At 36.5% G+C, this 22,220-nt stretch overlaps 1 protein-coding gene across 5 annotated transcripts in view; it reads right to left on the bottom strand.

Annotated features, from left to right (window-relative positions):
- TUSC3 (tumor suppressor candidate 3) overlaps positions 1-22,220 on the bottom strand; it is a 313,790-nt gene that overhangs the window by 144,544 nt on the left and 147,026 nt on the right. Inside the window, exon 7 of one of the 5 annotated variants that reach the window (XM_063668525.1) lies at positions 5,606-5,728. The exons of the other annotated variants lie outside the window; for them this stretch is intronic. Within the exon in view, the coding sequence (XP_063524595.1) occupies positions 5,621-5,728 (108 nt within the window). The 3' untranslated portion in view covers positions 5,606-5,620. Of the gene's footprint in view, positions 1-5,605; positions 5,729-22,220 lie in introns of those variants that run through there. 5 annotated transcript variants of the gene reach the window in all.

Here is a 22,220-nt window from a genome sequence, read left to right as displayed (position 1 = left end):
TGAGTCCCTCCCAAAAATGTCTAAGTCCGAAACCCCCAGTACCTCAGAATATGACTCTTTGGTGAGACAGTCTTTAAAGAGGTCATTAAATGAGGTCACTAGGATGGGCCCTAATCCACTACAATTGGCATCTTTATGAAAAAAGATCAAGACACAGACATGCACTGAGTAAAGACCACGGGAAGAGGGAGGGAGGAGAAGGCAGCCATCTACAATCCAAGAAGACCTCGAACTCGCCCTGCTGACTCCTGGGTCTTGGACGTGTAGGCTTCGTAATCCTGAGCAAATACATTTTCTGTTGTTGGAAACATCCAATCAGTGGTACTTTGTTATGGCAGCCCTAGCAAACTAATATATCTATTACAACTGACAAAAATTACACTAATTGTCTTAAAATCTTTTAATCGATGCCACTAATGCCTTATGTTTATTGTCAGCTTTCTTTTGAATAGCAGCAACAATATGCTTAGATTTTACTTTTAAAAATGTAATTTTAATTGGAAATGCTTACAAGCTTGTAAATTAAACACATGTGTTATATACACTTACAAGTGTAAATATGTGTGGAAAAGCACAGAAAAGAAATGAGAAGAGACCACATAAAACTGTAAACCACTGTTACCTTTGGAATGAGTATGATAAATTCAGAAGAGAATAATGAAAGGGAGGCTTTTATGTTTTCTTTTATATAGTTATGTATTATTTGAATCTTTTACGACTTTTACAAAAAAGTATTTCTGGATTATTTGGGATCAACATGTTCTTTAAAGAAAGCAAAAATATTTACTGTTGCCATCAAGTTTACAATATTCTAGAAAAATAAGAATTACTTATAAATGCTGTGGACATCCATCTGATTTAACAGCACGGAAAGACCTGGTGACCTTAGAGAGTGTAATTATCAATGGAGCTATGCATAAAGGAGCCAGACTGAACTGTACTGAGGAGTGAACCAGAAATGAAGAAACGTAATGGACACAGATAACTCTTCTAGTAGTTTACATAGGAAATAAGGTCATCTAAAGTGACCCTTACTGTGACCTGTGAAGACTAGAATAGAGGTGTGCAGTTGAGAAACTTTAGGAACAAACACTGTGGAATGTATTAAATCACAACGTTATTTCTGACTTTCTACAGTATTTTACAAGTAGCAGCGAAGTAGACAGTAAAGCTTAAAAGGATTGGGGATTGGCAAGAAGATACGGTTGAAAAGAAAGAGGATTGAGATTCTGGAGAAGGAAATCTTAGTGTCCTTTGGAGACCACGTAAATCCTTTTTAAAAGGGGTGATGGAAATAGGAACATAAAAGAGATCTAAGAAAACGGTTAAGAAATAAAGATCGAAATAAGTAGGAATAAGAGAAGGGGAGAAACTGAAGTTAAACTCAATGATGTGAATTTCAAGTTGAAGATCTTGGTTTTGGAACTGTTACATGTTTTTATGAGGTTTCAAACAGTTCTGAAAAGAGCAGGTTAAGTGGAATGAACAGATAGTGACAGAAGTGAAAGAGAAAAATGATAATACAAAGATAGTTTGCTAAAAGAATGAACAGCATGAGTACTCTGAACAAAAGCATTAAAACAAGGAAATTTATATGATGTCTGAAGACGAAGAATAAATTAGATAACCTTTAAAAGTCCTCTAAGAGCCTCTAATCTTATTTTTCAAATAAGCTATTACTTATTTGAAATATTTTACAATACTTGTAAAATAAGGTTGTACTTTCTGCAAATACTATTAATAAGATATATTCAATCCTAGAAAATAAAAATTATTATGTGAAGAAACTGTGCACAGCAATTTAATATTTTTTCTTCTTGGAAGGAAAAGATTAAAAATCAAGGTCTGAACAAATCACAACAATAATATCTATGAAGTTCATAAAGTTTGTGTCTTGTTTATTATTTCCTTTCAGTTCCTGGAACTATAGTAAAAACCTGACGATCAAACTGGGGGTGGCAGGGAGGAGGAAGCTATATATTTTAAAATATACTCTGAAATTATGGAGTAATTCTAATTGTCAATTAAAATTCTCAAGTGGAAAGCTTAAATATACAGGTAAAATATATTTGCAATTAGCATTATCTTTATGGATATAAACAATCAAGATACAATTGTTCACAAAAAGTTATTTTCTTGAGCAAATCAGACAAAACAGGTTATATCCTTAATTTGCTTAGCAAACCATGTCTACACAGTGCAATGGTAAATTCTCTAAAGATGATGCTAAACTATCACAAATTCCAAAGTTAAGAATCTTAATGCTTAAGGCATTAATGTGATTTAAACAAATATATATACATATATTATATATATATACACACATATTAAATACACACACACACACACACACACACACATATATATGTACCTTTTTGTTTCTCTAAAACCTAGTAACCTCTTTTCCAAGACAAATTTTTGGTTTAGAAAAAGTAAACTAAATTATCAATGGCACAGATCCTTTGAAATTATGTTTATCCTTTCAATCTTCTAAATAATATTTGAAAAAAAAGAGCAGAATCTTCTATGCCTAATGAAGAAATTCTAGGAATCCTACAAAAGAAGGGAGAGAACCCTTAAAATATTGCCTCAGCTTAAGTAGGTCAACATCGAGGAGAGACTTACAGGAATTTTTCAGAAGAAGTGTTTCATTACTTTTTATTGCCAAGGAAAATGCTGGTAGTGAGAGGAGAGGACAAGAGAAAAAAGGGAAAGCGAAGAAAACGGAGGTAGTAGTTTGGGGACTACTGTTTTAATGTCTACATTATCAGAGACAAGCCTGAATTTAGATGAGAAGTTCTTAATTTACTATCCATAAGACTCAGGAAACCCTCGAGGGGTGACCTGGGGGGCAGATTAGTTAACTGACTGCAAAGTTAAGTGAAATTCTGGAATGCAGGCAAATTCCATTTCTTGATTTGGTGCTGGTTTTATATACATATGTATATAAAATGCAGCTTAGTAATTTGCATGAAGTGAATATATATATTTATAAATTCACTTCATGCAAATATATATATTTATAAATATATATATTCACTTCATGCAAATTACTAAGCTGCACATTTATGATTTGTGCATTTTTATGCCTATATATGTTTCTGTAGAAATTTCACTCAAATAACCTGGGAATCTTGCTACAAAGGTGCATTTCTAGATCCCATTTTCTGGAATCTGCATTTTAATAAGTAGCCTGGGGGTTTGCTCAGCCAACCTCTGGAAGATAACTGGAAAAATGACAATGGAGAGGTAAACAAGTGTTTCCTTTTTCATGTCAGCTATGTTTTCCTGCCATAGGAAATTCTGGCCCATTCAATGAATCTACTTATTTTAAACTGCAGACTGATTACTCGTTGTAGAATGAAGGCCCTTGTTGGGTCAGAACTCATTTCCACTCTCACTCTTCATTTTATCTAGGCTTACATAGCACGAGGCCCTATACTAGAAAACACAAAAATGAGGAAACAATCATTTCTGACTTCAAGAAATTTAAGTTTACATTCCAGTTTAAATAACTATACACTATCTAAACTACAAACCAAGCAAAAAATTCGGTAGCATAAGTGGTAGCAAATAAAGCATTATTAAATTAAGAGGAAGGGTGGAGAAACAGACAGAGTTTCCTGGGAGAGATCATCATAGGATGATTCTAGCCTCCAGATAAAATCTAAAGTAAGATTTCAGCAAATAGAAGAAAAAAGAGGTAGGACTCCGAAAAGGGCAGGGACGGGAGCGCACTAAGGTAAAACACAGTATAGACTGTAGATAATTCCACCAGGAGGGAAGAGGCTGTCACTACATTTGGAGGGATCCTGGAATAGGGGAGAAATAATGAATTTTGTTAAGTATAAGGAAGTCACAGAAGACTTTTGAATAGAAAGGAGATGTGATTGTAGGTCAATTTAGGAAGCTGAATTTGAGTGCTATAATTTAATGGACTGCAACAAGGAAAAGATGTAGGTGAGCCAGTATGCTATATTAAAGTGATGAGGAATCTGGACTATGCAGTTAGATAGGTCTAGTTGCAGTGGAACCCTATTTAAATCAAGCTACTTAACCTCTCTAAGCCATACTTTCCTTACCTAATTGGGAGATAATAGTGGCAATTTCATATAAGGATACTTATAAGGACTAAAGGAGATAACACACACAGCTCCTAACACATTAAAGGTAATTTATCATCATCATCATCATCATCATCATCATCATCATCATCATCATCATCATCCACATTTTCACATCATTCAAGCTTTCCCCGTGCTCTTAGATATGGAGTATATAAATGGCTCAGTGGGAGTTTCATCTGGAGCTAAATTCTGGCTGGGAATAATGAGTAAGTCAGAGGGGCAAAAATGAAGAAGGCATAAAATACATATAAGAATATGGATTAACTAGAGCTAGTTCAATCAGCCAAAGGAGAACGAGGAAATATGTGTAGTCAAAATATACAAAATCTAATTTCTCTAACAAGACTTATCTCATACTTGGATTGGGGTAAAAGCTTTCAGACTGGCATTCCTCCAATCTTTTTTATTTTCTAAAAAATAACAGAACTACATATTACTGTTGAGCTAATATTACTAACAAAAAAACTTCTTTCCAATAGTAACTAATTAGTTGTGCAGTGAATACAAATTTACCTACCTGATCTTCCAAGACAGATTATGTTGGATGCAGTATACCTTCCCCAACATAATACAATCTAACATTTGGCTATCCTCTCTCTTCTAGTCAGGCTTTCTTTCCTGTACAAAAACACCATTTTTATATCTGCCTTCCAATCTTAAAGATCAACTATTAGTTGGAGTTCTCTCTTCTTTTGAACCAATTCAAATGTAATTTATCAAACCTAAATTAAGTACTACTTTGTCAATTTAGATCAGAAGTTGTTAATTTACTTTACATAAGACTCAGGAAACCCTTTTTACGGCACCTAACTCCACACAGATCTTTTCCTCATCTGAAATTCTGATGTATTTATCAGTCAGAATCATCAAGTTTACACACTGATTTGGATTGTTTTCTGTTTCACTTTTATCAGTATCATGACTCCAGGTATGTTGTAAAGATCTTGAAATAGAAGCCATGATTATAATCTCCAAAGTATCTAGACTAATGCTAGACAGAAAGCATTATTAAATAAACGTTGATTGACTGTTTAACCCAATTCTCTATTTAAAAATTGAATGTTTTATCTTTGTTCCCCACCAAAATTCTTAGTTATGGCATATGTTATCAACTTGCCTCCCAAAGCATTCTCAAAATCATTTCAACCCTTTCTAAACACTGCTCACTGAACCACAGATGAAGCTTAATAATCATCACTCTTAAATCACTACCACACTTTCATTTAGGAAGCCATTATATGTTACTTCTGTCTTCAAACTAGTCTTTTAAGTCTTTCAGTTTTGTGTGTCACTTTTCTAAAATACAAATCTGCTCATGCACCTCAAAGGTTTACAGGCTTCTGGTACCCAAATGCCTAAAGCAGAGTCTAAACATCTTCCTGTGGCACACAAGGTTTTTCCTAATCTATTCCCAAAACAACTTTCTCAGTATTCCTCCACACTCCATTTATTCCATTTCCTCTAAATTTATTACCCTGAATCTACCAATAACTTTACATACCTCTAGGCCTTTGGGTATTTTCTTTACTTTCTTGTGCTACTCTGCCCAGTGTAGTGAGGTTGAATGATGTCCTCCTCCAAAAATTAACTTGGAGTGTGACCTTATTTGGAAACAGATTTAATTAGTTCAGGATTTAGGTGGGCCCAAAATCCAATGAAAGTATCTTTATAAGAGACAGAAAAGGACACACAGAGACGCACAGAAGAAGGGGATGTGAAGATGGAGGCAAAGGCTGGAGTGGGGCATCTATTAATACAAGCCAGGGAACACTAGCAATTGCCAGCAACTACCAGAACCTAGGAAAGAGGCATGGGATGGTTCTTTCCTTAGAACCTCCAAAAAAAAACCAACGCCGCTAATCTTTTGATTTTGTACTTCAGCCTCCTGAACTGTGAGAGAACAAATCTGTGTTGTTTTAAAGTTACCCGGTTTGTGGCATTTTGTTGTGACAGCCCTAGAAAATTCATACACCCAGTGATGCAAATGTCAGATTCCCACTTAAATGTAAACATCTGAGCTTTTCCATTTCCCATTTCACATCTCCTACAGAGTCATCTAGGCAATAAGCTGCTGTTCCATCTTTGCTCCCGCAGAAATATATTCAACATTATATTTGATTGTCACCAAGCTGCATGGCTGTTGTCTACTTACATGTCATTTCCCCTACAGGCCTGGGAAAACATCAAGAGAGAAAAATGTCTTGTGTTTTGATTTCTGGTATTTAGTGGTGGTGTATGCCACAATATATGATCAAAAATGTCTTGCTAAAATATAAAAAATATAGGTTTAAAAAACATAGGGCACAAAACTTAGACATTCTTCTCCTGTATTCAACCACTGAAAAGACAGACTACATGATGCGACTCTTACTACAGTGCTTATTGCAAAAGTTCAGGACAGGAAACAAAAGTCCAACATAACCACATTTCAGATTTCTTAAATGTAAATTTTAAAGCTTACTGAGAATAGCTTGGCATAAGCATTTTTAGCTGTATATGCATTTACATTACCAGTTCAATTACTTTATGTAGGCATTATGAAAGTGACTAAATCTCAAATATACCATCGGATATAAAATTAGGTTAGTTTCACAGACTTTTAGTATACTACTAACCGACCCAGGTGATAAAGCTTTGAGACATAGTAACTCAAAAAAAGTCAGCACTCAGGTAAAAACATGGAGTCCAAAACCCATAAAGTATACTTTTATAGCAACAAATGATGACTTATAATATGATTCAATGATCAAAAGTAGCATTTTTCTAATTATCCGTTTTTTATGTTGCTCTGGATGGCTGAATCAACTTCATGTGCCCTACAACTTAACTTCCCAAATTTAAAAGGACAAAATAGTAAAAGAATAAAGTTGATAGCTGAAATACATGCTTCTCTAGAAGTACTTTACTAAAATGTCATTGTACAATGGAAGAGTGCTTAGAAAATGCTCATGATCATATTTGCACAATTAAGAGTTCAATGTAGTTTGTTTCATCCATACAGAAGGCGCAATTATTTTATTTTCAAGTTATGAAATATTTATTCTTATATTAACATCTTGTATTAAAATCCACATTTCAGTATGAGCTACATGAAATTGATAATACTGTTATCTTTTCTCCACTCCTGCAAATATAATTGCAGAGTGGAAGCTTCTTCTATTAACATTTCAAACCCTTTTTAAGTATTCATATTATGACTCTGACATCTGTTTGAATGATAATAGCAAAGTCATGTAAAAAGTTTGAAGGGTTCTTTCTTAATTGGCTTACTTAAAACCAATATTTTAACATGGAATTGGATGTTCTTGTTAGATTATGAGAAGTCTTTCTTTCATTTCCTGAGGAAAGCACTGCAAAATAGAATGCTGCTCATGAAAAAATAACTCTTTTTCTTTGCTTCCTTAATTGACTTATTGACAACATAAATAGAAGTAACGCTATTAGACTCTCAAATGAAAATAAACAGCAAACACACAAATGTATACCAAAATATACCATATATATACAATTAATATACAATTAATTAATATATACAATTAATATACAATATACAAATAATAGTAATTTTTTACTGAAAATTTAGGTAAACATTATGCAATATTATAATACATCAGAAGTACTGAGACAATAGGAGTTAACACCCCTGTCTGTAGATTACAATGTGGTTTAATTAGGTACAAAAGGTAACTATTTTTGTTAGACTCACAGCTAAAATTTGAGAGATCCAACCATGTATAATACGAGTATCTTTAAAGAGTACTTAACTGGAATCTAAAATCCAGACTTCTAAAATATAAGAAAACAAGTATGTAAAATGGATGCCTCTGTTATGTCACAGCACAGAGATTCAAGGTACACTAGCAGGAAAGGCGGCATAGTTTTACCTGATAATATGGAAGTCGTAAAGCATGAAGGAGGGGATGAGAACCAAAAGAGAAGCTATTTCTGTAATACCTACAAACTCTGACGGACTGAAGATGACCCACCTGCCATCGTCATTGGGCTGAAGCAGTACTACGCAGGATAGAGGCACAAAGACCACTAAATATTGAAGAGATGAAGAGATGCACAAAGACCTTCTTTCTTCCACTCTATCACATAGAGCCACGCTCAAGGATGTTCGAATTCAGCCTTCTGAGAAACTTTTATCAGAGCAAGCTATCAGCGCTTTGTGAAGAATCATTTTAAAGGTTAAGTCTTGTAGCTCTGACATATTACCCACCAAAATTGGTTACATACAAGAAAATATTTTATTCAGAGTTTATATACATTTTTAGTTATATACACTACACATTACTGTTAGGTGATCAATCTAATTTAATAGATTACTATATTCATTCTGATTTCTACAAATGGTTTCATAAAAATGAATAGATTCTGGATTGGTTTTCCATAACAATAATTTGAGCAGTCTTCTTGTTTAAATAGTTTTTGTTCAAAGTAAATCTTTTTTATTTTAAACAAATATACCACTGTGAAACTCCACTCATCATAAGAAGCCAAGAAAACACTCCAGCAGTGCTTCCTTTCATCATCAAATCAATATCTCTGTACTCTTTCTTTAGAATAATTGTTTTGGTAACTATGGCTCTAATTCCGGTCGTTAAGAAGGTCCGAGAAAAAAAAAAATCATGCACCCAGGGCATTTTAAATTATCTTTGAAGAAATGGGTCATGAAAATACAAATACATAAATAATAATACACTAATAAAATAAAGGTATAAAATATGAGATGCCATAGAGAAAAACCTAGTAAGTTATATAATAAGTGATCCAAATAATAAGGACTTTTTTTTTTTTTTTTTTTAAAGAATATAGGATTAACAAAGAAGCTAGCATGGGTTCTAACTGCTTTGTGATTAACTTGTTATGTGCTTTTGGGCAAATCACTTAACCCTTTTGATTCCCAGTTTATCTAAAATATCAAACATAAGAAGTAACGATCCTTCCTATTCCAAAACTTGTTAGGGTCAATATAGGAGCAAACAATGCTCATTCTTTTTACATCCCAAGCATCATATATCTGCTGCTGAAAGGAAAAAGAGGGGTAAGATTGGATGTACAGACAGACACAGGGGCGGTAGGTTAGGAAAGAGAAAAAGAAAAGGAAAAAAAAGAAAGTTTCCTTTAGTTGGTATTTATGTGTTCTGTGGAGAACCAGCGTTACAGTCCAGTTTAGTAGTTGCCATAAACCGAATGAGAACAAAGAACCAATAAAGTTATGTAGCTATCTTTCTCAAAAATAAGTGATTTTTAAAATGGCAGATTATCTCACTCCTTGGCTTGATATCCTTCAAATGGCTTCCACATCACTTAGATTAAAATTCAAGGTCCCTAACAGAGTTTACAAGGCCTTACATTGAACACATGTCAACCTGTGCTCTTGCCCCTGCCCCACAGCACAGCACCGTGTCACTCTAATCATATCTACCACTCTCTTCCTCACTCTCATTACTATAATCATATCGGCTTCCTTGCTATTCCAAAAAAACAAAAACAAAACAAAACAAAACAAAAAAACCATGAAGAATGTTTCCATTTTGGGGCCTTTGCACTTGCTGTTCCACCTTCCAGGTACTATATAAATCACTCTCTCATTTCCTTCAGGTCTCTGCTTAAATGACTTCTTTTCAGATAGGCCTTCTCAGAACACTGTATAAAAAAGTACTCTCCTCAACCTTCTATCACTCTGCTTTACTTTTCTCAAAGTATTTACTACCACCTGACATATTTCCTTTTTCACTGTCTGTGTCCCCTGGCTAAAATAAAAGCTTTTTGAGGTTATAAGCTTTATCTGTTTTGTTCGTCACTTATTTTGCAGTGCCAAGCCAGACTGCTTAAGACAGCATACAGCAGACACTCTGTAAACTTTTGCTGAGCGAAATGAGCCAATAAATACAGTGCTATGGTTTGTATGTTTGTCCCCTCCAAATCTCATGTTGAAATTTGATCCCCATTGTTGGAGGTGGGGCTTGATAGGAGGAGTTTGGGTCATGGGGGACTTGGTGCCACCCTCCCAGTAATGAATGAGTTCTTCTGCTATTAGTTCGCATGATTTAAGAGAATCTGGTACTTCACTCCTCTCACCTGCCATGTGATTGCTGCACATGCTGACTCCCCATAACTTCCACTGTGAGTGGAAGCAGCTTGAGGCCCTCACCAGAAGCAGATGCTGGTGCCACACTTCTTGTACCGCCTGCAGAATGGTGACCCAAATAAAACTCTTTTCTTTATAAATCATCTAGTCTCAGGTATTCCTTTATAGCAACCCTAATGGCCAAAGACAACAAGGCTGCCCAAAGCTGTTATTTTCAATATCACTAATGAATATTTTTAAAATGTTAAAAACAAGACAAACTTCAAATTCTCCAACTCAACTGCAACCCAAAGTACATCAAATTTGAAGAAAAAATTCCCACTTAAAAGGGTTCAGAAAAGGAAATTAAAAGTATAGAGTAGCTAGAATATGTTATTTGTTTTACCTCTATTTCCATAATATTATAATCTATAATTAATCAGGCTCAAGTCACATATCTCTTTAAAGTTTATAGCTATACTAATGTCCCCTGATACTTTCTGTATAACATTCTTGAATTCATAAAGAATTTAGAAAGATACTTTCTTCCCTAATAATAGCAAGCTATGCAACTAAAATGAGATTCTGTAATCATTTGGGGAATCAACATGAAAGAATCTCAGCAGTTCTTCCCTATAGCAGGGTCTAAGTTAAACAAACAATAAGAAGATAGCCTCACTACTACCTCAATTGCACGGCTGTGTGGTTTTTTTTGTTTGTTTAATTAGTAAACAGGGACAGTATACTTCTTGGCATCATGCATGTAAACAATTTCAGCTCATCTTTCTGAAACTCTCAATCACTGTCAACTATGCCTAGCAATGCTGAAACCAAGTGAACCAAGAGTTTCTAGTCTGATGAAGCTATTAGAAAAGCTGAAGAGAAGTTAGTTGTGTTTTTTTGTTGTTGTTGTTGCTTGTTTGTTTCAATTTGTTATTTTAAGTAATGTAAGTCAGGTACACAGAAAGAAAGCAATACCTCCACTCCTCCCTGTTCAGAATGCATGTGGAGAACAGTATTCAACTTGAACGCTGCAGGTATTAATGGTGACACCGACAAACCGGAGAGCAAAGCAGAGAACAGAAACCAGGATAGGGAGACACTACCAATCTGTGGCATGATGACTGCCGAAAGAGCTGGAAACAGGTTGCCTAGAAAGAGAGTACAGCGTGAACATCCACCTCAATTATTTGTTCAGCTGATATGAGAAACTTGGAAGGTATTTATACCATGAGATTCCAGAGGGAGGAAAGAAAGCACTATTAAGCATTTCAAAGAAACAGTTTTCAGCTCCATATATGAAAGATTTTCTCAACAAATAAAGCATTCTAAAGCTAAAATTGGCTGTCTCATGAGAAAGCAAGTTCCCTATCTAAATTGTTTAAGAAGAGGCTCAACAACTATTATTTAATACCAATGTTTATAAAAGGGTTTCTTACTCAAACAGAAGATTCTGGCTTTGGTAACATTAGAGTCTTTTCCATCTGAAATATCTATGAAAAGTCTTTTAAGAGTAAATGCCAGAGTAAACAAAAAGAGTCTACAAAAGGAAGCCCCATCAGGCCGAGAAAATAGGCTCTCTTGATTTTGTTCTCCACACAGCCGTGACTGGTCTCTTCCATAATGGCTCTTCTATTCTCGTCCCATTTCCATTACCTTGGTAGTGGCCTTAAAAACCTCAGATTCATCAACAACCTCTTATCTCTGAGAACTGAGACCATCTGTGTCAACATGACTTGGTAGTTTATTCAAGGAAATCTTTGCCTGGCAAAGATAAGACTATAAACCAAAAAAATTACCTGTTTGCTTCAAGAAATTCTCACAGACCAATTTATCAGAGACAATAGTCCATACACCTGGATAAACAGCTTACTTTAAGACTCTTGCCTCAGTGTCCAACAAATCTAAACTGTTCCATCACAGAATCTGCCTAATCCACATAAGCTGCTTGTCTTAAAAAGCCCACCTTAAACCATTTCAGCACAGATCCCAAAGCCCTATAAATATCCTTCTTCTACTTCTTCCTTCTGAAACACTGCAAAGTTTTTCTCACTGCAGTTAAATTCTAATACATTTGGCTTTGCTTTATTAACAGATTGATGACATTGTGGGTAATTCAACATCTCCATGCACCTACTTCTATAATGAACCACCAAACAACCCCCAAACCCAAAACAGCTACTGTATCGACTACAAAATTAATTTCCTTCCTGAAACACTATTCTTGTAATATTATTCTATGGCTTAAAAATGTTTAAAGTAAAAAATACACACATACACAGTATTTTACAAATCATCTTCAATTTCAAAAATATGTTAAGTAAAACTATCCAGACACATACTATGTGATTCATTTTATGGGAACTTCAAGCATAGGCAAGGTAATCTATGGTGATAAAAATCATAACAGTGGCTTCCTATGAGGAATGGCAGATATACATGCAAGAGGCCCTGAGGAAACTTTGTGGGGGAATAAAAAGGTTTTACATTGATTATTACAGGGAAATATACACTTATTAAAATAGGCATTTAAGATCTGTGTATTACACTACTTGTACATTTTACTTCTGTAACATTTTTTAAAGTCCATTTAAGATTTCTAATTCCAGAAAAGATGGATGTACTTGTGTTTGTCCCTCTGGTTAAATACTGCCAAACACCCTGGACATCACATATAAAACAAACATAAGAAGATTCTGAAAGGTAGAGAGAAGAAAGCACACAGAATAGGGACCTCCGGACTAACACAATGATTTTCACTTCACTTATCCTGGACTGGATGATACTGGAGAAGTGGGCAACCCAGAAACACCAACAGGCAAAGCAAAAAAAAAAAAAAAAAAAAAAAAGCTCCAGCCGTTCTCTCTAGCGAAGGGGCCAGAAAAGGGACAACAAACATTCTTTTTCAGACAAACACTGAAAGAGACATCTGTCTCTTTAAACAAACAGTTTCTTAGGTAACTACCCAACACTACTCTTTCTTCAAATCATTCCATGATTTCCTACTGCTCAGATGATTAGGAGCAAATTACCACAAAGCTTTCAAGGTCCTTCATAATCTAGTAGCAAATTATCTTTCTAGCCTCATGTCTCAACACTCACAAGCACTAACCACATCAAATTACTCTCTGTTCCCTCAACAAGGCATATGGCCTTTACTCATTCTGTCCTATCTTTCCACTTGTCCATTAACTGAAGAAATTTAATTTTTTTCCTACAATATCCAGCCTAAGGAAAAGGCTCTTTCACTCCTACTTACTCTGTTCACACAGCACTTTGCTTATATTATGATTATAGCTAGTCTCATATTCTATCAGAAATTAACTGTAGAATCACCTGCAGCTCTGAATAAATTATGAACTTCACAAATACAGGAATTCAGCCCAGAATACTGTTACATCCCCAGAGCTACACAGAGGGAAAAGCACACCATAGTTATTCATTGAACTGAATTAAATAAATGACTTGAAGTGTGAGTAGGTCTGGTGGAAAAGCATGATAAACTTTTTTCTGAGTCAGTGCAACTGGCTTTCTGGACCCAGAGATTATTTGGAGTTGAAATGTATTTGGATTCAGAATTTCATACCCTAAGCTGCTGCTTTCACTGTAATCTTGTCCTGTTTTCAATCCAAGGAACACACACAGGACAGGGTATTTAATCTCTACAACTAATAATAGATTCTATTCAAAAGTAGATAATAAAAAGATTATAAAAAGATTCTAATGTTGCAATATTGGAATGCCCTTTCTGCTGACTCAAGTCCTGTTTATAAAAAATGGGCTAGCAAGACATTATATAGAGGCTTTTGCTGATGCTTATATAATTCTTCCTTCTACAGCACTTGTTGAAAGGATAATCACTTGGTCAAAAGAAATCTATTTTAAAAGTTCTATTTAACCTCTAAGTGCTTTATAAAATATTGAATTAGACTTTTCCTGTACAATCCCTAAAAAAAGTCCATCCTTTTTGTAAAATGCACTAAATCTAACAAGCAACAAAGTATTCCAATGGCTTTTCGCTCTTGTTATACAACTTCCTCATCTTTCAAACTCATATGAGAGGGAAAATGTCATGTGCTATCAGGATATAAAGTTCATTTGAAAATACAACTATTAATTAATAAGGAAATAAGTTTCTGCATATAATCTTTTTCCTGGAGCAAACAGCATTTTTTAAAAGTCACATCAATTATCAGATCATATTACCATTGTTAATGCTAGGTTTTATGGCAGATTTTGAATACTGACAGCTGGACAGTAAAATCCAAGTAGTCTGTTTCACTACCATCAATGAAATAGTACAGAGAGAGAGCAAGAAACAGTGGTGAGAGAGTGCAGTCTAAAAGTTTGAAAGTTTCGAGAACGATGGTGAATGAAAGTGCTAGGAGAAAATGAAAAACACTTTTTCTAAAATGAGAATGCCTTTAGTAATGACTTAATAACCAGTAATGAAATATACATTACAATTCACTGAATAGTTGTTACAGTTAAATGATTGTTAGTTATATTTACAGTGTATTTTTTAAAAATTGTTCATTTAAAATAGGCTGAAGATGGCTGCGCATGGTTGGTTCACCCCTGTAATCCCAGCACTTTGGCAGGCCAGTGCTGGAGTATCACTTGAGACTAGGAGTCCAAGACCAGCCTAGATGACGTAGCAAGACCCTGTCTCTACTAAAAATTTAAAAAATTAGTTGGGCACAGTGGCATGCACCTGTAGTCCCAGCTACTAAGGAGACTGAGGTGGGAGGATGGCTTGAGCCTAGGATTTTGAAGTTAAAAGTGGGCTGTGATCACGCCAATGAACTCCAGCCTGGGCCGCAGGAGGACACCCTGTCTCAAAAAAAAAAAAAAAACGAAAAAAAAGAGAATGGTCCATGCTTTCAGAACTTAATATGTTAACTTATTGATAAGCAAACTGGAGAAAAATAATGATATCTATTTATAAGCAATAAAAGAGCATAATGAAGATGTATCAAAGTCAAATATATAAAAACCATTTCATTTTCACCTAGTAATGAGACAATGGCAAAGAAAAAATATCTTAATTATCTAATATTGTCAGATACTCTAATTACCTAATAGCAAATATTCTGAGATGTAATAGTATAAACAATTTAGGTGCCATAGAGATTACCTTGATAACATAATAAAGACATTTCTAAACCATAAATGAGGTTTGAGGCAGTCTCATATAACGGGAAAAGCATTCCTGACGTTGAAGTTGAGTTTATATTTTGAACCTAAAATTATAACTTAAGGATTTAGTAAGTATATAAACTGAAAATCAAGTCTCAGACACAATATATAGTTACTACTTATTTCATAATTGTTTTCATACGTTTAGTGAAAGAAATTGTAAAGTCCTAACTTACAGAGTTTTTAACTGATTCTTGCAGAATTTGATGTAGAACACAATAATTTTTTTTCTTGGCAGAAATAAAATGTTGCTTTTCACAGTAATTGCTTCTTTGAGAGAGAATTACAGCACTTTTGCATTATTAACACAGCAGCTTTGCTAGACATCTATTATAAAATTCATTTTAGGAACAGAGCTTACTTTGAATATTATAAACTTCAATAGTATTTTTTAAGTTTCATTTTAAGGGACAAAATAAAAGAGTATAAGTTATAGTAAAGAAAAGCAATATTTTAAATTGTTTTTAAATTTCTATGGTGTATATTAACTTTGTATTTCAACACACAGTTTGGGGTAAACCAAATTAAATATATTTTGGATAAGTCCAAAACTTTTCAAAGATATTAAACTCTGGTATAATCTGTATAAGGTAATTTATTAACTAGACTAAATACTGATATTCTTAGATGGCTAGAAATAATTTCACAAATAATAATCTTTGCATTGTATATAGTAAAGTCTGCTAGTTACTACGTAAATCAAAATAAATGTAAAACAATTTCTCAGGTAACTCTAAAAACAGGCCAACAAAAACAAAATCCTTTACATTTTATAAATACATAGGAAAACACAGGCAGCATTATGACCTAAACAGATAATAAAATGTACATAACCCATTAGGTCTGGTCATTTTATATGCACTTTCTTTGGCTCATTCATTCATTCATTCAACAGGTATGTGCAGCCTTATAGAGAGGATTATAAAGATGAATAAAATTATGATTCTGTGGTCAAGATATTTGCATTTGAGAAAGTTGTAGCAAGATAGCCAACTAGACCACCCAGCACTTGGCACCCTCACAAAGATAGCCAAAACCTATCAAAACCTCTGGTATACAGCAAAGGCTGTGCAAGGAGGAAAGTTCATAGCCCTAAACGCCTACATCAACAGGTCTGAATGAGCCCAAACAGACCATCTAAGGTCGCAGCTCAAGGAACTAGAGAAACAAAAACAAACCAAACCCAAACTCAGCAGAAGAAAGGAAATAACCAAGATCAGAGCAGAGCTAAATGAAATTGAAACAAAAAAAAAAAATACAAAAGATAAATGAAACAAAAAGCTGGTTCTTTGAAAATATAAATAAAAATGATAGACCATTAGCAAGATTAACCAAGAAAAATAGAGACAAAATCCAAACAAGCTCAATAAGAAATGATAAGGGACATATTACAGCTGACACCACTGAAATACAAAAGATCATTCAAGGCTACTATGAACACCTTTACGTGCCTAAACTAGAAAACCTAGAGAGATGGTTAAATTCCTTGCAAGATGCAACCCTCCTAGCTTATTTGATACCCTGAGCAGACCAATAACAAGCAGCAAGACTGAAATGGTAATTTAAAAATTACCAACAAAAAAAAAGTCCAGGACAAGCTAGATTCACAGCAGAATTCTACCAGACATTCAAAGAAGAATTGGTGCCAATTCTACTGACACTATACCACAAGATAGAGAAAGAAGGAACCCTCCCTAAATCACTCTATGAAGCCAGTATCACCCTAATACCAAAACCAGGAAAAGACATAACCAAAAAAGAAAACTACAGACCGATATCCCTGATGAGCATAGGAGCTAAAATCCTTTAACAAGATGCTAGCTAACTGAACCCAACAACATATCAAACAGATAATCCACCCGAACAGATGATCAAGTGGGTTTCATACCAGGGATGCAGGGATCCAAGCACACAGTGTAAGCTGTGAGTGGATCTACCATTCTGGGGTCTGGAGGATGGTGGCCCTCTTCTCACAACTCTACGAGGCGCTGTCCCACTAGGGACTCTGTGTGAGGGCTTTGACACCACATTTCCCTTCCACAGTGCTCTAGTAGAGGTTCTTCATGAGTGCCCCACCCCTGCATCAGACTTCTGCTTCGACATCCAGGTATTTCCATACATCCTCTGAAATCTATGCAGAGGTTCCCAAACCTCAATTCTTGACTGCTGTGTACTCACAGGAACCACATGGAAGCTGCCAAGGCTTGCAGCTTGTGCCCTTGGAATCCACATCCCAAGCTGCACCTTGGCCCCTTTTAGTCACAGTTGGAGTGACAAGGATGCAAGGCACCAAGTCCCTAGGCTGCACACAGCACGAGGACCTTGAGCCCAGCCCAGGAAACTATTTTTGCCTCCTAGGCCTCTGGGCCTGTGATGGGAAAGGCTGCCGTGAAGACCTTTAACATGCCCTGGAGACATTTTCCCCATTGTCTTGGGGATTAACATTCAGCTCCTCATTACTTACGCAAATTTCCACAGCCAGCTTGAATTTCTCCTCAGAAAATGGGTTTTTCTTTTCTATCTTGTTGTCAGGCTGCAAATTTTCTGAACTTTTATGCTCTGCTTCTCTTATAAAACTGAATACATTTAACAGCACTCACCTCACTTCTTGAATGCTTTGCTGCTTAGAAATTTCTTCCACCACATACCCTAAATCATCTCTCTTGAGTTCAAAGTTCCACAAATCTTTAGGGCAGGGGCAAAATGCCACCAGTCTCTTTGCTAAAACATAACAAGAGTCACCTTTGCTCCAGAGTTCCCAATATGTTCCTCATCTCCATCTGAGACCACCTTAGTCTGGATTTCATTGTTCATATCATTATCAGCGTTTTGATCAAAGCCATTCAACAAGTCTCTAGGGAGTTACAAACTTTCCCACATTTTCCTGTCTTCTTCTAAAGCCCCCAAACTTTTCCAGATTCTGCCTGTTACCAAGTTCCAAAGTCACTTCCACATTTTTGGGTAGCTTTTCAGCATCGCCCCACTCCACTGGTACCAATTTACTGTATTAGTCTGTTTTCACACTGCTGATAAAGACACACCCAAGACCGGGGAGAAAAAGAGGTTGAATGGACTTACAGTTCCATGTGGCTGGCGAGGCCTCACAATCATGGCAGAAGACAAGGAGGAACCAGTCACATTTTACATGGATGGTGGCAAGAGAGAGTTAATGCAGGGGAACTCCTCTTTATAAAACCATCAGATCTCATAAGACTTATTCACTATCATGAGGACAGCATGATAAAGACCTGTCCCCATGATTCAATTACCTCCAACTGGGTCCCTGCCATGACATGTGGGAACCGTGGGAGTTAAAATTCAAGATGAGATTTAGGTGGGGACACAACCAACCCATATCAGAGGGTGCTAACTGCATGCCCTCCTGTGCCCGATCTTTCCACTGACACCACCACTGCACTGACACTAGTGGCCTCTCCCCAAATGCTGCGCTGCCACTGCTGCCAGTGTGAATGGAGGGCACATGCCCAAAAGATCTCTGCCCCTGCTATGACACTGGCAATGGTGCAAACACATGCTTGGATGCCAGCACACCCAATACCTCAGCTTGGGCAACGAGCATGCACCCTGCCAGGCTGCTGCTGCTGCTGGCATAAGTGAACCAGCACAAATCTCAATGCCACCTTCCTATGAAGCATTTTGGCTGACACCACTCATGGGAGTGTTGTGACCAGCGATCTGGGAACAACTGACCCCCTCCAGTAATCAGGAGGGACCAGAGAAAAAAGCTAGGGCCTGAAACCAGCCCCCCAGAGTTAGGGCATGCAGCTCGCAAGTCCTGAGCTAAGCCATGGCCCCCCAAAATCTTCCAGAAACAAAGCCAGTCAACCATGCCCACCTTATACCATAATCAAGGCCCGAAGGATATCAAAGAGGATAAAAGAACAAAAAATTCTTCCAAAGGATGGCAACTTCAAAGACTGAAGGAACTTCAGCCCGCGAAGATAAAAACAAACCAGTGCAAGAACTCTGGCAATTCAAAAAGCCAGTGTCTTCTTACCTCCGAATGGCCACACTAGTTCCCCAACAATCATTTTTTTTTTTTCTGGATGGAGTTTCCGTCTTGTTGCCCACACTGGAGTGCAATGGCGTGATCTCAGCTTACTGCAGCCTCCCAGGTTCAAGCAATTTTCCTGCCTCAGCCTCCTGAGTGGCTGGGATTACTGGCGCACGCCACCATGCTTGGCTAATTTTGTATTTTTAATAGAGACAGGGTTTCACCATGTTGGCCAGGTTGGTCTCAAACTCCTGACCTCAGGTGATCTGCCCGCCTCATCCTCCCAAAGTGCTAGAATTACAGGCATGAGCCACTGTGCCCGGCCAACATGGTTCTTAACCAGGCTAAAATAACAGAAATACAATTCAGAATATGGATAGAAACGAAGATCACCAGGATTCAAGGGAAAGTTGAAACTCAGTCCAAGGATTCTAAGGAATACCATAAAATTATACAGGAGATGAAAGACAAAATGGCTATTTCAACAAAGAACTAAACTGAGCTGATAGAGCTGAAAAACTCAAAGAATTTCAGAATACAATTGCAAGTATCAACAGCAGAATTGAGCAAGCTGAGGAAGGAATCTCAGAGGTCAAAGACTGGCTCTTTGAAATAACTCATTCAGAAATGAAGAAAAAACAATAAAGAATGAACAGAACCTATGTAAAATATGGGATTATGTAAAGGGAACCAAATCTACGACTCATTGGTGTCCCCGTAAGGGAGAGAAAGCAAGCAACTTGGAAAGTGTATTTCAGGATATCATCCGTGAAAATTTCCCCAAGCTTGCTACAGAGGCCAACATTCAGAGTCAGGAAACGCAGAGAACCCCTGTGAAATGCTATACAAGATGACAATCCCAAGACACATGAGATTCTCTAAGGTCAAAATGAAAGGAAAAAAAAGTTAAGGCAGCTAGAGAAAAGGGACAGATCACCTACACAGGGAACCCCCAATAAGGCTTAAAACAGCAGTAACCCTACAAGCCAGGAGAGATTCAACCTATATTCAGCATTCTTTAAAAAAAAAAAAAAAAAAAAGAACTTCCAACCAAGAGTTTTATATCCAGCCAACTTCAGCTTCATAAGCAATTAAGTAAGACATCCTTTTCTGAAAGGGAATTCGTGACCACCAGAACCACCTTAATAGAGGTTCTGAAGGGAGTACTAAATGTGGAAAGAAAAGAGTGTTACTGGCCACTATAAAAATATACTTAAATACATACACCAGTGACACTGCAAAGCAACCACACGAACAAGTCTACATAATAACCAGCTAACAGTAGGATGACAGGATCAAATCCACACATCAGTATCAACCTTGAATGTAAACAGGCTAAATGCCCCAATTAAAAGGCACAAAGTAGCAAGCTGAATAAAGAATCAAGAACCAATGGTAAGCTGTCTTCAACAGATCCATCTCACACGCAATGACATCTATAGGCTCAATGTGAAGAGATGGAAGAAAATCTACCAAGCAAATGGAAAACGGAAGAAAGAAGAGGTTGGTATTCTAATTTCAGACACAACAGTCTTTAAAGCAACAAAGATCAAGACAAGCCCTTTACACAGCGGTAAAGGGCTCAATTCAACGAGAGGATCTAACTATCTTGAATATATATGCACCCAATAGAGGAACACACAGATTCATAAAACATGTTCTTAGAGACCTATGAAGAGACTGACATAACCACACAGTCCAATAGTGGAAAAATAGTAAATTGACCACTAGCTAGACTACTAAAATAAGAGACAATATCCAAATAAACTCAATCAGAAATGACAAAGGGGGTGCTACCACTGACTCTATGGGGGAAAAAAAAAAAAAAAAAAAAAGCCCTCAGAAACTACTACAAACACCTCTATGCACACAAGCTAGAAAACCTAGAAGAAACAGATAAATTCCTGGAAACATACAACCTCCCATGACTGAACCAGGAAGAAACTGAATCCCTGAACTGACCAATAATAAGTTCTGAAATTGAATAAGTAATAAAAAGCCTAACAACAAGAAAAAGCCCAGGACCAGATGGATTCAAAGCCAAATTCTACCAGATGTATAAAGAAGAGCTGGTACCATTCCCACTGAAACTATTGCAAAAAACAAAAAAAAGGGGGGGGGGGTCTCCTCCCAAACTCATTCTATGAGGCTAGCATCATCCTGATACCAAAAACTGACAGAGAAACAACGAAACAAGAAAACAGTAGGCCAATATTTTTTATGAACATGGATCCAAAAATCCTCAACAAAATACTAGCAAACTAAATCCAGCAGTACATCAAAAAGTTAATCCACCATGATCAAGTAGCCTTTATCCCTGGGATGCAATGTTGGTTCAACATACACAAATCAATAAATGTGATGCATAACATAACAGAACTAATAAAACCACATGTGCCAGGTGTGGTGGCTCATGACTGTAATCCCAGCACTTTGGGAAGCTGTGGTGTGTGGATCACTTGAGGCCAAGAGTTCAAGACCAGCCTGGCCAACATGGTGAGACCCTGTCTCTACTAAAAATACAAAAATTAGCCAGGCATGGTGGCAAGCGCCTGTAATCCCAGTTACTTGGGAGGCTGAGGCAAGAGAATCGTTTGAACCCAGGAGGCAGAGGTTGCGAAGAGCCAAGATCACACCACTGCACTCCAGCCTAGGCAACAGAGCGAGACTCTGTCTCAAAACAAAAACCAAACAAAAACAAAAACCACCTGATCATCTTCATACAGGAAAGGCTTTCCAAAAAAATTCAATATTCCTTCATGTTAAAAACCCTCAACAAACTAGACACTGAAGGAACATATTT

This window comes from Pongo pygmaeus, chromosome 7 (assembly GCF_028885625.2).
Source record: "Pongo pygmaeus isolate AG05252 chromosome 7, NHGRI_mPonPyg2-v2.0_pri, whole genome shotgun sequence".
Classification (NCBI taxonomy): Eukaryota; Metazoa; Chordata; class Mammalia; order Primates; family Hominidae; genus Pongo; species Pongo pygmaeus.
The sequence above is the reverse complement of the archived record's forward strand: the minus strand, read 5'-3'. Positions and strand labels throughout refer to the sequence as shown.